The 24898-nt window shown below is 41.2% G+C and overlaps 1 protein-coding gene across 3 annotated transcripts in view; it reads left to right on the top strand.

The window, feature by feature from the left end:
- Positions 1–24898, top strand: part of LOC111875517 — a 101741-nt gene that overhangs the window by 45629 nt on the left and 31214 nt on the right. For 2 of the 3 annotated variants that reach the window (XM_023871828.2, XM_023871829.2), the window contains exon 1: positions 12761–12935. The exons of the other annotated variant lie outside the window; for it this stretch is intronic. In XM_023871828.2, coding sequence (XP_023727596.1) covers positions 12929–12935 — 7 coding nt within the window. In that variant the 5' untranslated portion in view covers positions 12761–12928. Of the gene's footprint in view, positions 1–12760; positions 12936–24898 lie in introns of those variants that run through there. 3 annotated transcript variants of the gene reach the window in all.

Consider the following 24898-nt stretch of genomic DNA (forward strand, 5'->3'; position numbering starts at 1 on the left):
TGTCAATTTCGCTGTTTGGGATTTTAGGCCGAAACTACTTCTAAAATAATCGGTCATTGGCCGGAACCAAAATTAGGCCAACTCCTTTTATTTGAATCAGCCTATCCTGGAATTTAGGAGGAGGAGAGAAGAGGCGGATACAATTCAGTTAGGACCTCTGGCTCGGCAGAGTCCAGTTTAAGATTAGGAGTCTGCTACAAACTTTCGAACTTGGCGGAGGTAAAACCCGCGATTATACTTGCTTGTTAAGTTAAATAATTCGAGCAAGTGCAACGCCGGCTGCTTGGAAGCCGAAACTAGGCCTGATTGTGTGGATTTATACCTCCGAGTGACTGTAAGAAAACAATAAAGTGTTCCAGTGGTACAGTGCATTGTGTTGGTTGGAAGTGCTTCACCCTCACTTGTCCGAGCCTGACCCTTAGTCGACCTGAGGAGAGACTCATCGCCAGGAGCTAGTCAAACCCATCGCCAGCTTCCACCCACTCACGCCTTCCCTCCTTTAAAATGAATCGCAAACCGCATCTAGCTGTTTGCTGGCGCCCATAACATCAGGTTCTATCCTGAAATTCCAACCCCCGTAATCAGCAACGGAAGGAGGAAGCGGTGGAGCCGGAAGAAGCGGTGGAGCCTGGTCAAGCCGGAATCAGCCACGCCCCAGCAATTTGAACGGAGGCAGCACCAGGTAGGGCAGTCAAAGTGACGCCGGAAGTAAGGCGAACAAGACGGACGGTAAGAAAAGGTGACAACCAACTTGTGGGCAAAAAGCCTCAAGGGAGGACGGTTAAAAAGGCTAGTGAATCATCAAGTGAGAAGACTGAAATAGTCACATTGGACGGACTTGTCTTTTATAATTGTAACTGTTAGTGTGACGGACCAAAATGAAACAAATAAAAAAGAAAAGTATAAAAGTCGTGTCACTTTTGTCTGGGTATTTATGATTAGAATATTTGGACCAAAGAGGGATGAAGTGACAGGAGGTTGGAGAAAACTGCATAATGAGGAGCTTCATAACTTGTACTCTTCTCCAAGTATAATTAGAATGATCAAGTCAAGGAGGTTGAGGTGGGCAGGGCATGTAGCACGAATGGGAGAGAAGAGGAATGCATATAGGATATTGGTGGGAAAGCCAGAAGGAAAGAGACCACTGGGAAGACCAAGGCGTAGGTGGATGGACAATATTAAAATGGATCTTAGAGAGATAGGATGGGATGGTATGGATTTTGGATTATCTGGCTCAGGATAGGGAGTAGTGGAGGGCTCTTGTGAACACGTTAATGAATCTTCGGGTTCCATAAAATGCTAGGAACTTCTTGAGTAGCTGCAGAATTGGCTTCTCTACTGTACATGAAATGTTCTTTTAGTACATGTAATGACAGTGAGCACTTGAACTAATTTGAATAAGTATGAACTAATATTGAACAGATGAATGTCACGTTAATGTTTGTTTATTACAAGGGAAGAGTTGTTCGTATCATGTAATACTGGTTCATTAACTAGAGCTACTGGAAATGGACGTTTATTGTGATATTGAGATGGTCATTTATCCAACAGATTATCTCTACTCATGGTGAGACAAACAAGAATGTGTAGGTGTTGCAGACTTCGCAAAATCAATTTCTCCATAGAAACCGCGTGTGAGGTCAACACAGAGCCTAGCGTATGAAACTTCTCTGCTGTCTATTCCCACTGTTGTTTAATGGCCTTCAATTGAGTCTCACTAACTACTCTGAGACATGTCAAACAGTGCGTTTCTTTTTCAGGTTAAACACAATTTCATTTCCTAGAACTATGTGCAGTCGAATGAGGCTCTATGGTACTACAATCCGGAAGAATGAAAGGAAAGATGCACCTTTTTTCAAATCAACTCATATTTTATGATTTATCCATTGTATTCTTGGTGCGCTCGGTTTTCAGAAACGGGTCTGAGCAGGCAATTTGCAGTGATCACACCTTGCGCAGAACAAAATAAGACTAAATGTCTAGGTTCAAGTGTAGCTCTGGTTCTTGTGCATTTTTTCTTGCCACATAAATTTATTTTTAGGTTATTAGATATATATGTAATAATACAAATGCCGTCGTGAATGCAGAAATTTATTTGGTTGTAGACCTTTGTCTTTTCTTCCTCTACACTACATGTTTCGGCCGTAATTGGCCATCATCAGGTGTATTTTTCACTACGTAGCTGTCACACTGCACACAGTCCAAAATCTAAAACATCAGGCTGTCAGTTTTGTTTTAAAATCTCGCCAACACACGCTCGTCAATTTGATTCCAGAATTACAGTTTAAAATTTCTAAAATTCAAAGTTTTAAATACCAGGGACACCTGCTCTTTTCTACATGTGCTGCAGCGGCAATTTTTTGCTTTCAGCACCGTTCAGGTATCATTCTGTGTAGGCTCCCTGTGTGTGTGTCGCTGCTCACGTTTAATACTTTTGTCCTTTTTAGAAATATACTGAAACCTACGGCCACTGGTCAGAATGTGACTCGCTACCGGTCTGTAGCAAGCATTCTAGAGTTGGACATTTTTCGACTTGCAGTTTGAAAGAAATTAAATATCACGATTTATTCGTATTTCACGCGGTATGCAGGCTTTCTCGAAAAATCGTGCTCGACCTAAACGCGTATCCGCCGCAAGAACATCTTCAACATATAGTACGTGTGCCTGTGGGAGAAGAAAGATTTAGGGGTCGAGATTACGATTCCAACTTTATCAAGTGGCACCGTTTACATTTTAGCAGTAAGAAAGCGTAGCTCTTATATAATCAATATACGGCGTGCCTCGCCTTCTGCAGTAGGCGTACATGGAAGCCGTCAAGTGGCGCCTCTGTCGTGTTTTCCGCGAACTCGTTGCAAATTTAACTGACGCAGAACGGACGTTACATTTCTTTGTGTGTGCGTGCGTGCATGCATGAGTGTAGAGAGAAAGAGAGGGGTTAAAAACAAAAGAAAAAGAACGGTTCATTTTACGTGAATGAAATAAAGCAAGAGAAAGAAAATTATTCCGAAGAGCAAAATTTTGTTCTATCATCCATAATTGCTTGAAACGGGTCCGACCATTAAATCTAGTTTGCTACATAAGTTCTACCATCCAAGAGTATGGAGATAGCGCCATGCTGAAGAATTTTACCGTCGACGAATATTGGAATAGTTGCGTGTGACTCATAGCTGGGAAAGTAAAAAAGTCTTAGAATTACAGCTACGTCTAGCCTTTGCAGTGTAATATTCGAGAAGGTAATTGATTTCAAATTTAAAAGAGAATTGCTGTAGAAAATTCGCTATATACTTGTATATATATCTCCACTGCAAATAAGCGTTCAAGACAAAATTGAAATATAATTTGAAAGAGAAATAACGCAGAACGGTCTGGTAATATCTTGAAAACAACGAGAATCGCGACAAAATAAAGGAGAAATGATAAGGGTACAGTGTATGAAAATTAAACTTCCTTTCTTAATGTGAGGTGATAGTGTATAGTGTTGTTATGAATTCTGTGTTGTAGAGCCGGTAAAGAAACAATTTGAAACAGGCGAACAAAAAAAAAATGCCGACTACCGTCATATTTCATTGTATGTTTCATACCGCTAATGAACGTTCATATGTTCTGCAGTGGTTCAGCAGAGAGGGGATTGTAAATTAAAGGTTGAGATTTCCAGAAATATTTCGAAAAGAACGGGGTGCTTGAGTTATGTTATGTAGTTCTAGGTACAGGATAGGCCTTACGATTATTTTGATTAATATGAATACCGATGCAGAACGAAGAAGAGAGGCAGTTTCGTCAGCATTTGCTGTGTATACAGGGTTAATGGTCTTCGTCTCCCCCTAAAATCTTCTGTAATCCTCACAATGCCCCTCTTCGTCAGATAATTTCATTTAAAGAGGTTTATATAGAAATAATAACAGTTTTTATTAATTTATACAAACTCAGGACCCAGTTTTACTTAAGCTGGTATATGGTGATGATTAATGAGAAGTCACAAATCAACATGAAAGTTGCTGTGTTTGTGTAATATTAGGAAAGGCGATTTTGGTTCAAAACATTTCGTGCCCCCTACAGGATAAAACAAGAACGAAGTTAGCACAGACGGCGACGCCCATGACCTGGACTGCTTAGGGATGACAGCGAAGCCAGCAATGCTTTGCGGAAGACATGGTCACACCAACTTTTCGTCTACATAAATAGGATAGTGGAAGCAAAAAAAGCAAAGCTATCTCTGTAACCTTCCGTGAAGGCTCAAATGGTTGTGAGACGGTGAGGGTCACACAATATCTAGACAATCGGCTCAAAGATGGCGGTGAGGTTGTCAGCCTTACGCGCCGGCCGCCCTTTACTCCCCAGGAAAATTATTTAATTAATTCCTGGTTCTCATTTCTGTTAGAGGCTGAGTCGACTGTAGATAGATTTTTATACAATTCAGTGATCACACTTGAGCACAGTTTGCACTAGATGGTCCATAGATCTGTTCCATTGTCGAGGAAGGGACTTATTTCTGGTTGATTTAGTACAGCTGTTCGAACTCTGGATTTAGATGTCAATGGCTGAAATCTGTATCTGTTCATTAATAATATTAGGAAGAGATTCGGAAGAAACCCTCATAGAAGGTAATTTTTCCTCTTGCGCTACAGCCCCAGTTTGGGCCTAGGCCTACCTCCATAAAACTCTCCGTTTCACTTCGGTTTACTAGATCTTACACATACGGTAGGACTCCTTGGGCGAGTGATCAGCTCGTCGCAAGGCCTCTACCTGTACACAAACACAGAAAAACGCACACAAACATCCATGCCCTGAGTGGGATTCGAACCCACGATCTCGGCTTCCGAGCGAGAGAAGACAGTGCATGCCTCAGACCGCTGGGCTACCGTGACCGGCTCATAGAAGGTAATTATCCTGTCGTTAATTTGATGGAACTAGCCAACTCAAATCTCAGTTAAGATGTCACGGAATGAAATTATACACCTCCCAATATAAGGTCGGACCCATTAATGGGGAGCTAACCTGGCCGCTAGTCATTCTTCAAGATTTAGTGAGATTTCTCAAAAGCATAGAGATAAGTGCGATAAATGGAAGTTGATGGATTTGAGATTCTCACACCAGAGACGATGAAGAGTAAACTGTCTTCAGGGAGGTAACGCCACGAGGGCCGATAGAAGCGTGACGATGTTTCGGAGGAAATACTTTCTCCATCTTCAGGCTCTGAGCTTAAACGAAGTAAGAAACAATCAAGAAGTAGATGGCAAGTAGAACTCTCTTCAAGACGAGAGGTGGCTGTCTAAAGTTATTCAGTCGTTGGCAACGAAATGAATTTCGAATTTCAGGACGAAATATATGGCAACAGTTCTTGGCAGTTTGCGCAAGTTGTGTTTTTCTTCAGAGGCTATAGGCAAGGTAATTGTTTTTGTCAGTTTCTATGTAATTTAGCTCGCTGTTACTTAAGAATTTCAAAGAAAACTTCATTAATTAACCACATTATACATATAAGTTATCTGGCAGTTTAAAACGAAAATGTATGAAACTTTCACAGTTGTCAACGCTGAACTGACTAACAACATGGCGTCATATACGGTGGATCAGAAAGTGTTAGCAAATCATTTTATCTTCCGATTGTTCTTATGCTTTTGTAGAGAGACTATATCATCGAGAATTTTCTCTTCGTGTTGCACCACCGAGGGACACTGTCTACCGCATGGTTAAACACTCTGAAGAAACAGTAACTGTGTGTGATAAACGTACGAATGGACCTAAACGTAGCGCATATGTTCCTAAGTAAGAGGCTGTCGGTGCTGCGTAAGCGGCAGTAGCAAGAATTCCAAGAAAAATGCCACACCGTCGCACACTTTATCTTGAAAAGCATTTACTATTAAAGAACAGTTGTCACCTTGACACACTCTTCCTTATTTGAGATGTGTCTTATTCTAAATTCTGACTTCCCTTTTGGAAATTGTTGTTCTTCGATTTTCTGTTCGCTACGTCAGAGACATTTCTATACTTAGTGCCTGTTCATTAGGTAAAAGTGTCCTTTTCATAGATGCGCTTGAGCTTGTAATGCTTTTTGTAGGGACGCAGACGTATTTGGAACAAAAACGGTCCCCTTTAATTATATTTTAAAGCTGTAGTTCCGTAATTATTGAAATGTTAAGTAAATTAACGAAGATTATATACCTTTTCTCGCTTGGTAATTGTTGGCATGATTGCATTAATGGAATTATTATCTGAACGATACAAGTTGCATTGTTTTGTCTTTTGTTTATGGGCATTTATTTGTTTTGTTTCTTCCTTTTGTTCGTGCTTTCTTTATGGTTAGTTTCTGGCTGTTGAATAAGCACGTAAACAAATTATAAATTTTATTGAATTATCCCAGTACGCAAGTTACTGGTCGGGTAAATGTGTCTAACCTTGTGCATTTGTGTAGTAGTGAGTACGTAACAGGGTAATATGATAAGTGTAAAAGCACAAATTCTCCGTCGTACGCCAATGAATGCAGAAAATCTTATTTTTAATCTAATTAAAATATTTTCTTAGAGGATTCGATAGAATGTCAGATATTTAAAAACTAAAAGTTATTGATGCAGCTGGGAAGAAAGTGGTTGCTGTACAACATGCAGCATACAACAATGAAATAACAAGCAGTTGACAATAATTAGTTTAATCAATTGAGTTATATAACGTTGTTTCACAGCTGACATTTTATTCGAAAGTTGTGTTGGATTTGAAAGGGAGTTGTCATATTTGTTCTCAGACACTGAATCTTGCCTCCAGAAATTGAATGAGAACATAGTTTAGAAGCTTCTACACTTCCGTCTCATGCTTGATAATTCATTTAACGCCTCTTACCAATTGCAAATGGAAGAATTTCAGCTGGTACCTCCAACTTGACATAGATATCTATTTTTGCGAGTGTTGCTAGCCTTGTTTAGGTCATTTTCTATTCCAGTACATAGAAGAGAATATTCATTGTACACCTACTATCTGAATTCTCATGTATGCATACTCAGTGATACATTAAAGTAAACATAAAACACAGGGGATCTTTGTGCGAACTGCAGAGGAAGGACTTCTGGGTGGAAAGTGAAAGGTGACTTCGATATTTACGGCCAGTGGATCGAGGATATTGAACTTTCTCTTCGACTTCTGGTTCTTTCCAGAATGTTCGACAATACATTGCATTGATCTATTCATTTGTGTTTTTTAACGACGCTGATATTAAATCGGAGGAAACAGCGTCGACTCATATGGTGACAGTGAATAATAATTTGGGAACGATGTGGAAGGAAGCATTCGTTCCCTAATTTTAAGACCCTATCCAGATATTTGCCTGAAGGGACCGAGGAAAACCACGAAGAATGTAAGGTATGTGTCCCGGTAGATATTTGGACAGCACATCCCGAACACAAGTCAGAAGCTTTGATGCTTGAGTGAAATTGCTCACTGTCGCGTTGGACTGGTTGACACTTTGTTTTGTGTTCGGGAGGGTTAGGTTCGAATCTCGACCCGAAGGCCGACTGTCCTGACTAAAATGTTCCGTAATTTTCTTCAGTCCCTCTGCACAGACACTATGGTAATATCCTGAAATAATCCACTACAGTATGTAACATACGCAGTGGACAAACTGTCATTAAGTAAGTCAAGGAATAAAACTTCAGGGACGAGTCAGTTTCGTGCATGACACATTGGTTACTCAACGATCCTATATCAACCGAGGGGTATGTTTTTCCGTAAATGAGGTTACGGAAGTTCTGTGCACACTAATAAAATTGCCTCTGTGAAGTCTCGTATATTCATTTATTGAGACCAGAAAAACTTCACCTTCCTTTCGAGGTTCTAGTGAAGCATGCAGACCATGTAATTTCCTTCCGTGCCTCAGTGCTCGGACCTATTTAAATAAAGTTGTTTACGGCCTGAAGTTAGTGCAATATTGAAGGCAGCTCCATAGCTCAAGCGGTTAGTCGCTGGCTTCCCATCGCGGCGGCCCGGGTCTGGTCAAGTGGGATTTGTGGTGGACAAAGTGGCGCTGGGGCAGGTTTTCTCCGAGTACTTCGGGTTCCCCTGCCAATCTTCATTCCACCAATTGCTCTACAATCACCCTCACCTATCATCTGGGGCTGGTACAATAGGCCAGAAGTGGCTGCAGTACAAGGGACTTAGTCCCACTCCACTAGCAATAAAAAAATACTGAAATATTTCCTTTTTCATGAAATGTTTTGTTTTAGAAATCATAGAGAAACACTAGACCATATTTTCAGTGAAATGGGAAAGGTTGTTCGTGAATTTTTTGGTGGTGACTTAAAAAGGAGAAAACTTCGTCTAACGGCTTCTGCAAGATAGACTTCCCATTCTCTGATTTTTACCTCAAGATCGAGACAGCGTCGTTCCCCGAAAGAGTAATGTTTAGAATTTTTTCAAACTAGACATATAAAGTGCCGTAATAGAAAATTTTATTTCTGTTATTTATATATTTACACGCTGAATTAAATTCTTAGCGACGAATTAAGAAAATTATAATGCCTTAACAATACTGCCACATGTTAGTTGGTTTGGATCGGTAATTGGATATACTGAACATTTATAACTCGTAAAAACAAGTGATTATAAAGCTGTTGCTAATTCACGCACTCTACTTCTCACTATAGGCACAATAAGTCTCCCGCGTCTTCACTAGAAGTTGCCTGGAAACGGATTTCAACAATGTCCTCTTCTGCTCACGTCATTGCCGCCTTTCGACCATCTGAGGACTAACTTAGGATGGCGAAATGGGTCAAAATCCTGGACTGTGTTACGTCGTCAGTTTGAGGCGGTGGCGGGATAACATAAGTGGGCACCCTACACAAATGTCACACATTTGCTTGCTGTCCTGCACTGCCGGGCTCCCGCTGTCCTCCACGTCGGACTGGAGGCCGCAGCATAAAACAGCAGCCATTACTGGTTGGCGAGAAAACACTCGATGAAGCCCTCAGGTAGACACTAAAGCTGGAGGTAATAAAGTTAACATTTGGATCTGCCATGAGACTCCGGTCCGTTCCAAAATCGATGAAGAGTCTACCGACAACTTCCATCACGCCGATGTAGGAGCACTGACCACTTCCGGACGTTCTGTACCCGACCATAAGAATCAGTGGCAACGCGCCTGTAGGCTACTCGGGGCGAGCAGCCGTAAGAAGGAAGAAACATGACATGACAGATTAGTCTGTCAGCACCTGCTCACACTGGTTCATCGCTCGCGGTTTTTCTTTTTTCTTCTACCCTGAAGATGGAGGCGATACGTTCCTCCGAAACGTCGGTTAACAATATCTACACGGTGCCACATCCCAGAAGACGGCTTTCTTCATAGTCACCGCCGTGAAAATCTCAAATCTTACATATTTAAATCATATTTACCAAATATCAGTACGGTGAATTTCTACACATCATTTTATGCCTCAAGTTACTCTGTTCTTTTCGAAGTTTGCCAGTCACACGCGCACTCACGCAAGCGCGCGCGCGCACACGCACACGCACACACACTACGTTACCAACCGTCTGTTTGCTTGCAGAACTTGTTGGTTTGGACATGTGTCTCTTTAAGCACAGATCTGGAGAAGCTTTGTTATTACACCCGTGCTGAGTGACAATCGGGTATCGAAGTTCGAACACAAAAATCTGAGGATAATATTTGGATGATGAAATGGAGAAGCAGGAAACTGCCAAATTTCGTAAACGCTTTTATGATTCGTACTCTTTGCCAGATATATTATTTGGGGGGGGGGGGGTGGAAAGAGAAAAAGTTGGGAATCTCGCGAAAAGCAANGGGGGGTGCGAAGAGAAATAATGTGAACTTTCGCAAAACTGAAAAATATATCCATGTACGTCTGCGAGTTTAGTTGTTAGATCTTAGAGTTCAGAAATTTTTAACAGCCTCTTCTCAGCAGTGCCTGGAGCTACGTACGTAGGCCGTGTGTAAGATGTTTCTGTGCATTGTGCGTTGAACTGTTCATGCGTATGGCTGTAGGTATGAATATTCATTCGCACGTGTTTGGGGACGGCAAGCTCGTTACCAATGAAGAATAATTGTGTAGCGTGTAGAGCCGTTGTTATGCAACGACCGCGAAGTGGGCAAATATACCAGGGCCGTTTCTGGCCAACGGCTCGGTAAACACGTTCCCGTTGCTAGGCAGCAGATTCTTAATAATGCAACAACTGGACTACAACAANTATAGCTCAAGCGGTTAGTCGCTGGCTTCCCACCGCTGTGGCCCGGGTTCGATCCCGGTTCTGGTCATGTGGGATTTTGTGATGAACAAAGTGGCGCTGGGGCGGATTTCCTCCGAATACTTCGGTTTCCCCTGCCAATCTTAATTCCACCAAATTCTCCAACATCATAATCACCCGGGGCAGGCTACAATAGGCCAATCAGTGGCCGCCGTGCCAAGTGGATCCACTTGGACTCCACCCTCCACTAACCGAATTAAAAAAACAATAGACTACAACAACAGAATAGCTGGGTTTTCTGTGTGATCCTTGCTAGGATATTATAAGCAAGGGACAAGGTCAGTTTAGTCGGTTCTGTACGGGAGTCTGTGAAGAAAGGACTTGAGCCGTAAGGGGGGGGGATAGCCATTGTTGGAGCCGTTACCAAGGAATATCTAGTAACAGACTGAGAACACTAGACTGTGTGCTCTAGTGAACTGTAAAGTGTGGAAATAGCAATAGTGTTGTAGTCATTTGTAGTTACGAACTGTAATTGGCTAACAAATCTATTCGCCAATCCAAACCCCGTCTATAGTCACTCATACAAGTGACAATATTTTATAGGATGTGACGCCGTGTAGAATTTCACCGAAGTTCTGGATATATGTACTGCGTCTACCCCCAGGGTAGAAATCGACCACTCGCCTTGTGAGAGGGCTTAGCTGTATCTGACTGACCCAAATGAGTAATGCCGCAACCTGAGAATGGAAGCAGATCCAGGGCGTTAAGTGTTTTGTTTATAGAATCTTATTCGATGGATGATACCTAGAGAACTAATAAGCTATAGCTACAGTGTAATAAATTAGCATTGGAACACTTTGGAGTGAGCACAGAATAATCTGTGTCAATTTGTGTACTCTTTTTTACATTTTTCTGTCGACATCGTCGAACAAACAGAAATTAGTTACTCTGCTTTTACTCGGAGGACAGATGTGGTTGTTTCGCTGAGACCGTTGGGAGGAGGTCCTCATAAGAAAAATTCGGCAGGTATGCTTAAAGCTCTTACATAGGTTTAGTGTATGCTAGAAGGGAAAAAAGGTAAAGCTATCCCTGTAACAGGCCGTGAAGGTCCACATAGTTTTGAAACGTCGATGTTCCCACATCTTCTAGACAATCGGCTCGCATATGGCGATAAGCTTGTCAGCCTTACGCGCCGGCCGTCCTTTACCCCCAGGAAGATTCCTGTTACTCATCTCTGTTAAGGCGCGTCCACATTACTCGTGTTCGTGCTCGTGCTCGTGCTCGCCAGGCTTTTGCTTGTCGGGAGACTTGTCTGGCTTTTACTTGTGGCCGTAAATCTTCGTCCACAATACTTCAGTTGCTCGCCAGGCTTCGGCGCGTGAGGATCCGTATATTTACTCGTAGTGTGTATAGGCTGTAGTCGTATTTAAATTTATTGGCTATAGTTTTTAAATTAAAAATTTGCTTGTCTCGTGACTTGTCATATCGTCCACATTACTCGCGATCATAGCGAGTCACACGAGCACCAGTAATTTGGGCGCGCCTTTAGAGGCTGAGTCAATCCCAGAGCCATACTGCGACCGGAAAGGTTAGGTAAATTGGAAAAAATTCGATTACCTCATCGGGATTCGAACCCGCGATCTTCCAGCTTGTAGAATATTACCTCAACCAACTACGCTACCGCGTGAGCCAGAGTATGCTAATGAAACATAATTTACAGATATATCGAAAGATATAAGGGAACATTATTAATAATTCAGACACGACATCAATGCCAGTGAAGACTGGGGATAGAACACTCTTCAACCCTGGACACACTGGGCATGGAAGCAGCAGGTTTCTCCACAGTAATGGTGCCCATCGACCAACTTACGTGGCGTCATGTCATAGAATATCGAATCTTCAGGATCACCGCCTTGAGGAACTGAAATTTCACACTAAAAATTGTTCATTCTAGTTTGAAACGTTCTGTTCTTTAAATCTGATGTTTGGTAGGTACTCAGGCGCATAAACTTGTTGCGTTAAGATCTTACTTTGAATCTTGTGTGGACATGGAACCTTAAATACAACTACACAAGCGTGAGAATTTGGCCACATTTCTATGCTCATGTAGCAGATGAAAAGAAGTGTGTGTCGAAATAAATGTTTAAATGCATTCACTATCTGCCTGATGTAAGTCCAATATAATTTTATATATACAGAAGTAGCAAGCGAGCAGCTTTTAGGCAAATATTTTAAATGTATACGCATGATTGCTATTTTATTTTCTTTTGTTTTCATGTTTTGTCATGTTCATAGATAAGTGACATGGTGGAATTGGGGTTTCGTGAAGTTTAGAAAACAAGGAAAATTAAAGAGACAGTTGGAAAGCGCAGACGAATGCGTTTGGTTGTACAGCCGCATTCTACCACAAATACGGCAGATTTGTGTTTAATTTGTGGTACGAACCTTGGGACTCGGCATGTTGGTTGTCCTCTTGCGAAACGAATTTCACCGCGCATGCGTATATGACGTCGGTCACGGTTTGTTTTGACGTCACGACTCTGTAAGTTGAGGCGGCACAGTAACTGTACGGGAAATCGTCAGAGAGCTGCGAGAGTAGAGACAAGTTGGTGTGTGTATGTGGTTTAGAATTGTGGCCAGTAACTTTATTTCATTACTGACTTTTAGGCCAGTGCTTTGCTTTTACTGTCGTTACTACATCGAGTATGAAAATATGTGATTAGTTCGGCTTTAAGATTCAAGTATGCGTGGTAAGTGACAACTGTATTTCTCTTTAGCTGTTTGATTGTACACTGTAGGACTTGTGCGATATTTCTTTACAGTTGGTATTAGGGGACTACTGGGTAAGGTGTCAACGTTAATTTTCGTGGTTAACAGGTAAAATCCAAGTTAGCCCACATTTCTTTGTATAGTGGCTCGGTAAACTCTCACGTAATTATCGAACTTCGCAACTGAGAAGAACAGCCTGGAGGTTGTAAAACCACACGCAGGCAAGGTAGGATTATAATGCAGAAACGTGTAATTAAGACGAGCTGGAGTCTTGCGTAGGAGTTTATTTTTATAAGTAATATAGGCAGTTGTTTGAATCAACATATTAGCTTCATGTTACATGTGCATGTATGTGAAACAAATATATATGTTGCAGATGACAATGCCGAAACATGTTTTTTTTTCGGTTCTTTCAACAAGAGTTATTAAGTTTGGTAACAACAGATCGATATGATACCATGTCTGGGGAAAGGGTTCGATATCGATATATCGGTTGCTCTGTAGGTAGTATAAAATTACATGCATTTGTTTGAAAGTGCTGAAAAAAGGAACTACGTCCTTTGAAGAAAATTTGTGGAGGCACCTCAGTTGGTTATGAGAAATAAATTAATTATATTAATGGCCAAGACAGTTGTGTAATGCAAATAAAAACTTGTAATTTTTAAGACTAAATTACAGGTGTATAACTGAGCGATTTAAACAACCCATAATCGAAACAACTATTTGATATTAAGCTGAAGGTGCCTATCATGCCTCTAATAAACCCTGTAAATCTTGGTAGGTAATCGTATCCGATGGAAGGTACAGATTCCGGCATATGAAAGTGATTTTAGTGATAGCGAAAGTTCGTAGAAACTGATCGCCATTAAATTTACTGTTTCTTGATGTCTGCTCCATTGACATAGCATCATCATACGCTCTTGTGGATGTTCCTTAACATTTCAGCAAACTTGGACGCAAGGCCGCGCCACAGCTCAAGCGGTTAGTCGCTGGCTTCCTACCGCGGCGACCCGGGTTCAATCCCGGGTCTGGTCAAGTGGGATTTGTGGTGGAAAAAGTGGCGCTGTGGCAGGTTTTCTCCGAGTACTTCGGTTTCCCCTGCCAATCTTCATTCCACCAATTGCTCCACAATCACCATCACCTATCATCTGGGGCTGGTACAATAGGCCAGAAGTGGCCCCACTAGCAATTAAAAAAAATATTGGACTCATAGGAATTCAGTTCCAACTTCGTAACCAGATGTGGTTTGCTGGGCAGACCGCCCAACTTACTGACCACATGAAAATGCCGTAACGAAACGAAGAAACTATCTTAGAAATCTCGGCTTCTACTGTGGATATCGTATCCATTATTTTACACTGACCTCCTTCAAAGTGCATATAATGATTGTAACCTCCGTCATCCAGTAAAACAGATGCAAAAATTACGGGTTAAGGCATTTTGTAATTTCAAATTATTTGCTATTAATGTGAAGTAATACAGAAGATTTTAAAGTGCGACAGTTGTATAGATTTTGTGAGTTTTGGAAACGTTTTCTCCCTACAGAAAGAAACATAAGAAATGTTATCGACATCAGTGGAGACCTGTACAGTTATTCAGGAAACACATTCCGAAAAAAAATTCTGATTCCAGCTTTGACCTTGGATGCTACAGCCACGGACACCGCTTCTGGAAAGGGAGACTGATGATCATTAGGCTACCAGGGACAGTGCTCCATCAGACTTATGAAGACAAGACATTCCCAGATTACAGGAATTTGAGAATTTTCACGGCAGATGTATGCCAATATCGGTCTGCAAAACCGAATTTACGGCCGTGGGGATCCGTTGCGCTGACCACACGACACCCTCTTTCCTCTAAAGTTGGCACTAAGTTCGTTGACAAGCGACGGTCGCTCGGTCGGTATAGTTTGCTTGCGGACTAAAGCCACGGAGTTTTTATGTGTGCTCATTACACATATCAGTGGTACAGAAGTACTGTGGCGTGTAGTGTTTCCTTACAGATTTGGCGTCTGAGTCAAGTACAGATATATTAACAAAACAAATGTTCCATAATGCTACATTTGGCACCACTGTATGTTCTGCTTTTGCTTTCTCCCCCCCCCCCCCCCCNCCTTCCTGCTTCCAAGCCACGGTACGTGTGTTTGGTGCACCCCGTCATTCGCCATTCCTAATCAAAAACACTACAGTTCACTGTGATCGTTCTTACAGAAAAAAGTCAATTTCCCAGAAGCTTTCTAATTTCAGGAAAAACTTTTCTGCCAACTCGTTAGTTGAAGTGGCTCAACTAAAGGCAGTTTGAGGTCCTGAGTAGGAGGTGAGAAGTTGCGGTAGAAAACGTGCACACGGAGTTTTCTTTTAATCTGACAGAAGAGGTTACTTCGATACGTGACATCCACGAAGGGGTTAGGTAAACGCCTAATTCACAAACTGAAGAACAGAAAATTCCGTAATAGCAAAGAGGCTGCAGAATAAGATACTAAATACAGTGAAGCCTCGGTAATCCGAAGTGACTGACATTACCACAAAAACTCCACCTCCATAAATTACATATAATCTGATTATTCTCTTTCCTTGCGGTAAAAGTGAATTCTTATGAAACTTGATATTGCTTGTTAATGAACCTTCCTCTCTGGTTGGTGTAAGGTGTAACCGGTTACCGCTTGCCGCGTGTAGTCGAACGTCAACAATATTAAGAATTATAATATTTTACAAATTTTTAGTTGATTATATGTTAAATATACCTATAATTCTTTTGAATAAACACGTTTACGAAACGAATATAAATCCGGTAATCCGAACGATTCGATGGTCAGGAGATAGCAGTGCTTTAATTAGTTCGGATTAAGATTTCACTGTACTGTATTAGAGTCGCATTAGCTGCGTTTCGGAGAAGTTCATGGAGGTAGGCCTAGCCCCACTGGGGCTGTAGTGCCAAGGAAAAAAAAAATTAGCTGCGTTTGTCGCAATACCGCTGGTCCCAAATTTCTAGGTTCTGACTTTTCAGTACAGCTGTGACCTGATGATGCGCAGTGCACATGTTTGTTCAGGAACTGTTTGTAAATTATTTGGCATATCTTTTGTAGCCTAGTGTGTGCGATAATGTGCTGTCGTGATTTTTCGTAAAGAAGATTATTAAGCCTTAGAATATTCCTGTAACAGGCCGTGAAGGCCCATAAGGTTGTGAGACGTCGAGGCTCCCACATTTTCTGTAGATCGTCGGCTCACAGATGGCGGTAAGTTTGTCAGTCTTACGGGCGGGCTGCCCTTTACCGCCCTGGAAGATTCCTGTTACTCATTTCTGTTAGAGGCTGAGTCGACCCCAGGGCCATAATGCGACTGGAAAGATTAGGTAAATTAAAAAAGAAATCCACCTCATCGTGACTCGAACCCGAGACCTTCCGGCTTGTAGCATAGTGCTTCAGCCAACTACGCTACCGCGTGACCCTTAAGCCTTAGACATTCAGTAATATTGGTCGTTTCATGATGTTTATGTGAAGGTGGTGAAAGAAATGAACATTATTTTGCAATTGTTGAAGTGCGTTTTGATTGAAAGACGTACGAAAACAAGTATAAATTGAGGTAAAATAGGAACATACATTAGTAACTGTGAGTTGCTTGCAAAATGCGCACTAAAAGAACGCCTCAGTAGGTGCCTTGTGTGTCCGTATTTCTGTATGTTTATATAAACGTCAATATATTTCATCAAATCTGCCCAACAATTGTTAACTTGAAAATGCAGACGGACATACATGCGTGTATACTCCCCGACATGCGTTATTTTTATGCACAATACGAAAAGCACGCAATTCCTATAACGCTGCACGGAGCCCTTTCTTTTGCCACGCACAAGCAATATGGAAATATACAAATCAATTAGTGTCTTCTGGGTCCTGTTGCTCTTAATTCTGACTGTGGTGGACACAAAACAGATTTGGTGTTGCACAAATGAGAAAGAATTTTCATCACTGATCTTGGCCCCAGTGTACACAAATTAAGATTGTTTGGCCCTCTGCTCGTGGTTCTGATGTAAACATAAAGAGAAGTTGGTAATCTGACCTTAGTCCTCATACACACAAGTTGAAGGAAATTCATTCCTGTGTCCTTAGCCCTGTTGTATACAGGTGAAGTGTCTGTTGAATAACGCTGTTCTCTTCTGCCATTCCATTTTCTTTTAGAGAAATTGTAGTTTTGTTGTTGCACTTCGCATGTGAAAGCGTAATCAGAACGTTTATTTTTATTATCCACAGTAACATTAACAGTAAATGTTCACTTTGGCTTACGATAATAATATGGGGTTTTCGTGAAGTTCTTCTGAAATAAATTTGGCTATAGACGAGACGAGGGGCGGGAAGATTATGATTCATCGGTCGAGTTGGTGTATTTTAACCAATTGAGCGGTTAAGGCGATCCACCTTACGTTACGCCATTGGTTTTTTAAACGTAAAATTCAAAATTTAGCTTCACATAGTGTTTAGATTCTGTGCTGTCACTGCCATTAATCATCAGTTGTAATTTTTAACTTAAAGCAGAGCTCTGCTTTCTTCTTCCTTCTTGAAGATTGCTTGCTTAGCTTACTGTTCGGTCTGAAGGTGGTTGCAGCACGTTCCTTTGAAACGTCATTGAACTTTTACCAGACTGTATGGCGTCACTTATCAGAAGATAGTACTTTTCATAGAAACAAATGAAACTAAATGGAAGTGGGCAGTGAGTATCGCCTCTTTCTAGAAAGGCGAACAAAAGAATACTTTGTAAGATTTGAGGCTTTCACGGCGGTGACTATGAAGAAAGCAGTCTTCTGGGATTTGGCACCCTGTATATGTGGTGTTAACCGACGTTTCGGAGGAACGTATCGCCTCCATCTTCAGGGTAGAAGAAAAAGTATAAGAAATCTGCAAGCGACAAGACCGTTCTCACGGTCTTGTCGCTTGCAGATTTCTTATACGTTCTCACGGTCTTGTCGCTTGCAGATTTCTTATACTTTTTCTTCTACCCTGAAGATGGAGGCGATACGTTCCTCCGAAACGTCGGTTAACACCACTTATACAGGATGCCAAATCCCAGAAGACTGCTTTCTTCAAAAGAATACATCACAACGACTTTGAAAGAAAATCCGAGTGCTTGATCCATACATATTACTAGATTCTAAAGGGTTCTGGAGATGGTGGATGACACACGAATTACTGGGTTTTTGGACTTTTCCCATCGTCCGGAACACGACGTTTCGGAAACTGGATCTGTTTCCGTCTTCATGTGAGAAAGGAAGACACCTATTCAGTTGGGCCCCTTAGAAAGAGGTAATCTCAATCACATCCGGAGTTCAGTTTCGGCAGCTTAAAAACGTTATTCGAAAAATACGTATTTATCATGAACAGGACGACATGAATGATAAGGCCGAAACGGGTCAGAATAGTGACGTACTTTCGTGACTCGATAATGTCTGTGCAGTGTTCCATTGCTCATCACCTATAAGACAGCTACTATAACAAGTTCAGGCTCTCAGAACGTGTGACATTTATGGATATTGTTGACACGCAATTGAAAATAAGATTGTAATTTGCCAGTAAACATAATGCACATGTGAGATTTCTTAGACGTCGCTAGAAGTAGTTTTACGAGAGGCTATACACGTAGTCCTGCTAACTGAAAACAAGGCTGAGATCTACTGGAAACTGTAAAGAAATATATTATTATAGGCTTCGTGGCCGCAGATCGTGTATAAACTTTGTATATTATTTTACAACACGTTTCGGCTCTTTATGGCCATCATCAGGTTAAAATATTTACATTTTCTCTCTCGCTCTTTACTTTCCTCCGATTTTCCTCTACATTTGCCAGTGTTTACATTTGGGGAGGTCATGCATTTTTTTTTTCAGTGTTAATGCCGAGGAATAAAAACAGTTTGCAAGATATAAAATAATTCTCTTTGTTATAATTTAGTATTATTAAATAATGTTGATTTCTTGACCACTGCGGAAGTGGTCATCTCTTCAGTGCCAATATAAAAATTACGTTAAAATATTAAATGTTTTATTTGTTGTAGCTGGTGTTAACAAAATAAAATTTTTCCAGTCACAGAAATATTTTATTTGTTTTAGTTGGTGTTATTGAAATAATGTTGTTCAACTGCGATCAGAAAAGCATTATTTTATAAACACCAGCTACAACGAATAAAACATTTAATATTATAATATTTTAACCTGTAACGTTTACGTTGGCATTGAAGAGGCAACCACTTCCACAGTGGTCAGGAAATCAACATTAATTAATAGCACTAAATTACAACAAAGGGAACATTGTAATGTCTTACATATTATTTTTATTCGTTGGCATTAGCATTGGCAAATAAAATGTATGCTCTCTTTCAAATGTAAACATTGGCCAATGTAGGGGAAAATAGCAGAAAAGTAGAGAGTGAGTGTATAGATCCACGTTTTCTTGACCTCGGCACTAGTTGGATGTGAGTGATCAGCTTCACGCCCCGGCCGCCTTACCCCCGGGGAAAGATCCCCCGGCACCCATAGTATAGGAGGCTGAGTGGGGACATGGAGAAATGAAAATTCTTGGCCCTACCGCTACTCGAACTCCGACAGCTCAGTCGTCTAGCCAGTAGCCATTCGCTATGCCGACTTCGCTGTCCCAGCTCTTGTAAAGAGCCGGAACATGTTGCAGAATAATACATAAAGTTTATACACGAATTGTGGTGACAGCCAATAATAAATGGTTCACACCATATGATGCTGAAATAAAGAAATGCCGACTATTTGGAAACATACTATAAGTATGATGAAAGGTATTAAACTACCAAAATTAGCCTATTTATATAATCCGCAAAGACTGAGAGACTTGGGAAGACCCAGAAGTAGATGGGAAGATTATTTTAAAACTTCTGAACAGTAGCAGGGACTCGTGTCATCCAGTCCTGAGTTGGAGGAGGAAAAGAAGATGGCAGCAGTGACTGGACCCCTGAGCAAAATCGGACAAATTCAAGTTAACTTGTGATAATTTTGCTGAAAGTTCGATGGCGCGAAATGTAATTGATGTTTATATTTCTGTAATAATCTTGAAGAGCAGGCCTTCCGGATTCAGACCATACGTGTGATATTCTTTTCTTATACGTTGCACAAAATAAATGTTATTTCATTAAGATGCATCATTCAGATAATGTAATGATATGTAAGATTTGAGGCTTTCACGGCGGTGACTATGAAGAAAGCAGTCTTCTGGGATTTGGCACCGTGTATATGTGGTGTTAACCGACGTTTCTGAGGAACGTATCGCCTCCATATTCAGGGTAGAAGGAAAAATATAAGAAATCCGCAAGCGAAGAGACCGTGAGAACCGGTAAAAGCAGACTGCTTTTCCTTCTACCCTGAAGATGGAGGCGATACGTTCCTCCGAAACGTCGGTTAACACCACATATACACGGTGTCAAATCCCAGAAAACTGCTTTCTTCAATATAATGATAGTTCAGATGGAAGTGCGATGGGATATTAATATCATAGGTATAGAACTCTTAACAGAGAAATGTTAGTTAAATGTTTGCGCACAGGGTTGTTTTTCAGAACAGTGGAAATTAATCTGCTCTCTTGCAGTGAAATGAACATTGCATTAAAGTTACTTCTGGTTTACATGAGACCGTAAATGGACTTTCACGTGTGTCCCATAAATCATTTCTCAGATTTCGCTGAAATTGGATGCAAGAGACCGCCACCGAAAGTAGTCGAGCGAGTCCAAATTTTAGCCATACTGATGCAAGTAGAGCAGCGTTTCCATGAAGCCATAAATTAATATTTCTCTGTCCCATAATCTTTTCCACGGCTTGTGTGGAAATTTGAAACGGTACACTTCTCATTCATTTATATATAATCCCATTTTTAAGTAAACTTAATGAACCTCAAGGATATCCTCATTAGTTCTGTGTACTACATTGTAGAGTCTTTTCAAAGATGATAATTTTTATCAGTTCCGAGAATTTGCTTAAAAATATCACAACAAACATTTGCAGCTTGCGATAAGCTGTGTGGCACGTACGGAAACTTGTAGCGCACAGATGAACTACCGTTGCTGCTTGGCTGGCAGGCACTTCTCATGCCGAAAAGGTTGCATCACATTATAAGCGGACCTTACACGATCAATAATAATGTCATTACCTCCAAAAGTCTTCTTTCATTACTCCTTCATTACTTTTCAGCCTTACATGATCATCTGAAATGACATTATTTGCTTCAGTACCGCTCAACTCACCAAGAGATAAGAACATTTATTTTGTGCCAGTTTTCTTGAGCATTATAATGGATCCCCGTCAGAAAGCGTGTATTGCTATAATTTTAGCATTAGGCACCAAACGAAATGTTAAGCGCCGACACTGGATGAAAAACTGGTTACAAAAACGTGAAAAGGGGTGCCATGTTGTTCTGCTAAAAGAAATTGATGTGACGGAATCAGAGGATTACAGAAACTATTTTCGTATGAGTGAAGGGACATTTGACCGAAGTGAACGGAGAAGTTCATGGAGGTAGGCATAGGCCCACTGGGGCTGTAGTGTCAAGGGGAGGGGGAAGGAACATTTGATAAGTTGCTGAGACTGGTCAAACCATTTTCGATAAGGAAGGACTCTAATATGAGGGAGAGTTCGACGTACATATTCAGCAATTTGTCCAAGGCTATATTCCTTTTTTTCTTATTTAAATATATTGGGTTAGTAAGGTTCCACAGTTCCGACAAGGCTTCATATGTCTATGAAGTTCCGAAGAACTTCGCCCTCTTCAGCATTCACCTCACTTGTAGGGGATTCAGTGACGAAGAACTCACTTTCGCTGTCCACGTCTACTTATTGCCACTCAGACTCCACAAAGCGTACTGAGTAATGACGCACCCACTCTACACGGTCATTACCGTCATTACTAATGACAGTATCCCCACCACGCACCAGTAATGATGCCTCGAAATCAGAAAATCCGGATTCGCGTCATTACTGACCATCATTCCAGTTCCATGAACCTTACGCGATCATCATGAATGTCATTCTGATGAAGTAATGACATTATTGATCGTGTAAGGTGCGCTGTCGGACAGTATCAGTGCACAACCCATTTTGCATTACATGTTAAATTTGTGTTCGGAAAGAAAAAAGTCAACATCTAGATTTCCAAACGGAAGGCTCTGCAAAACCCAGTGCTCGAACGGTTCGAGTTTTGCACCACTGATATAAGTGACGTTGCCGTATTTGCTTCTGAGACAGCGAAATTCACTGCGATGTTCTCATTGGGTGTGTTCACTGGACCGGCAGTGGCTTCCAGTTGTATGCATTAGAGTTCAGTCAGCATTAGCCTCTGTGGTGTAGTGGTCAGAGTTCCTAGCTACAGATCTAGAGTTCCCGGGTTCGATTCTCGGAGCTACCAGATTTTCTGAGAAGTAGAGGATCTGGAACGGGGTCCACTNATGCACTCAGCCTCACGAAGATAATTGAGGATCTGTTTTAAAGAAATAGCGGCTCTGGTCTAGAAAATGGAGATTAACGGCCGTGGGGATTCGTCGCGCTGACCACGCGACACCCTGTGTCCGCAAAAGTTGGCACTAACTTGGCCGACAAGCCGTGGTCGCTCGGTCGGTATAGTTTGCTTGCGGACTACAGGCCACCGAGTTTTTTTTTATTAGTTGTATAGACCTGCTTTTGACACAGTTTAAATAATCTTTTCAATGATACATAGTTCGCCGAACATTGTTATACCTACGTATTTGATTACACACAGATCTCATTACGTTAAGTTACAATTGCTCCTTCTTTCAGTTATATACCGACGGGAAGTTTCTGCGAACTTATGTTCTGACGTATGGCTTTGTACACCATTTATAATTGCGATTGTTCATTGTAGATGTTTATTATGTCTGTTGCATTTTAATAATTACAACGCTTTTTTATATGCCGGTATTTCAGTTAAACATGTTTAAACGTGTTTAAATTCTGCCTCCTGTTGAGCTTAGTAATTACAGAAGTAATAAATAAAATATTTATTTTTATAATTGTCGACACGACTTCATTGATGATCAGTGTTTGTATTGAAAACCGTTACTTGTTTCTACCTCATTGCTCATCGTTAGGTGGTACATTAACTAGAAACTTTGTTATTGAATGCCGTTATTTTCTAGCTGCCTTCTTGAAATATGGATCCAGTTTTTTGTGGGCTTAATTTTGTAATGTAGGTTTAAATTTTAACGTTTAAGGTAGGTAACTATTGCATTTGTAGACTTCGTGCAGTATAAACCAGTCAGTAAACCGGAAGTGGTTACGATCCAGGGCCCTGATGTGCAACACTGGGCAAACGTTTACATTTGTGTGTTAGTGTCCGAGCATGATGTTGCCAGTTTCCGTTCTGTTTGGCAGTTAAGCACTTGCCCTCTAACTTAAGCAACCTGTAAACACAAACTCAGTGACCGATATGAAAATTTGAACAGAATTAATAATTTTACTCAAACTCCGTATGACTATTTTATTTCCTTTTATGCACACATTGAGGCTAAAGCGAAGTTGTACGCTTGTTTGTCTTCTCCTAACAAATATGTGTAGGGAGCACGGCAATGATTCGAATCTCAAAATGTGATCAGATCCTTAGTGGAAAATTTGAGGTTTTCACATCAGCCGCTAAGGTTAGTTTCGCCTGCACCTTCACGGCGCGTAACCCGGTAGATGGTTACTGACGTGTGAGAGGAACATGGCTGCATCCAATTACAGAGTAGAGGCAGCAATACACAGAATACTGAGGCAGTATTTTTTTTTTCCTTTGGCGCTACAGCCCTCATTTGGGCCTAGGCCTACCTCCATGAAACTCTCCGTTTCACTTTGGTTTACTAGATCTTAGACGTTCGGTAGGACTCCTTGGGCGCGTGGTCAGCTCGTCGCAAGGCCTCTACCTGTACACAAACACAGAAAAACTCACACGAAACATCCATGCCCTGAGTTAGATTAGAACCCACGATCCCGGCTTCCTAGCGAGCGAAGACAGTGCATGCCTTAGACCGGTCGGCTACCGTTACCGGCACTGAGGCAGTATATTCCTCCCAAACGTCAGTATTAGTCTACCAGATTATACGGCGTCACATTTCAGAAGACAGTAGCCTTAACGGACATCTTCAAGCTGTTCTTTGTCGTAATTTAACAAATGTGGGAAGTTTTGGCCAGTTTGCTTTCACAACAAACTAATATAAATGTTAAAAACCTGTCAGGCATCTTCTAGATTCTGAGGTTCTGAGGGAAGTGTAGTCACCCATCACATGTGGCGACTCTAAGCAGAATTTGATTTATTTTATTTTCAGTTCACTGTCTCCAAGTATGTTAATGATGAACTTATTTTTTAAGATGAAAAGTGTAACAACTGCCGTGAAATTCCTGTTTAATTATTATCTGGAGGAATCGCCCTTTTTACACTGAGTCGAGTTTTGACTAAACGGAGTCTGTAAGCCTACATTAAAAAGTATATGCATCGTCTTATAAAGACTCGTTGCATTTAATTATGATAAATTCATTTCTCTACATAAGCAGTTAAACTGTTTCTACACGAATAACTGCGTGATTATTAATATCAGATTAATTTCTAAAATAAATACCTACCTACCACTCGGCGCTACAGCCCTGGGTGAGCCTTGGCCTCCTCTACAACCAGTCTCCACAACCAATGCGTTCTGCCATAGGAATGGATCCACGCATGGTGACCCGAGGCTGGTTGTTAGGTTTCTGAATAAAATTCTTTTTACAGGATGAGGTTGTTAGCCTCATGCTCAACCCCTAGCCTGGAGGACCAGGGTATCTCTCTTAGTCTGGACTCTACCCTTTGACCTTTCCGGCATGGGTGACCCTGCTGGTAGTTAAACTACCGCCAGCATAGCTCTCCAGGTCACAGAGTCGCACAAGCCTGACCACCACGACAAGGCGGAGACACCTTTG

This window comes from Cryptotermes secundus, unplaced genomic scaffold, assembly GCF_002891405.2.
Source record: "Cryptotermes secundus unplaced genomic scaffold, Csec_1.0 scaffold468, whole genome shotgun sequence".
NCBI lineage: Eukaryota > Metazoa > Arthropoda > Insecta > Blattodea > Kalotermitidae > Cryptotermes > Cryptotermes secundus.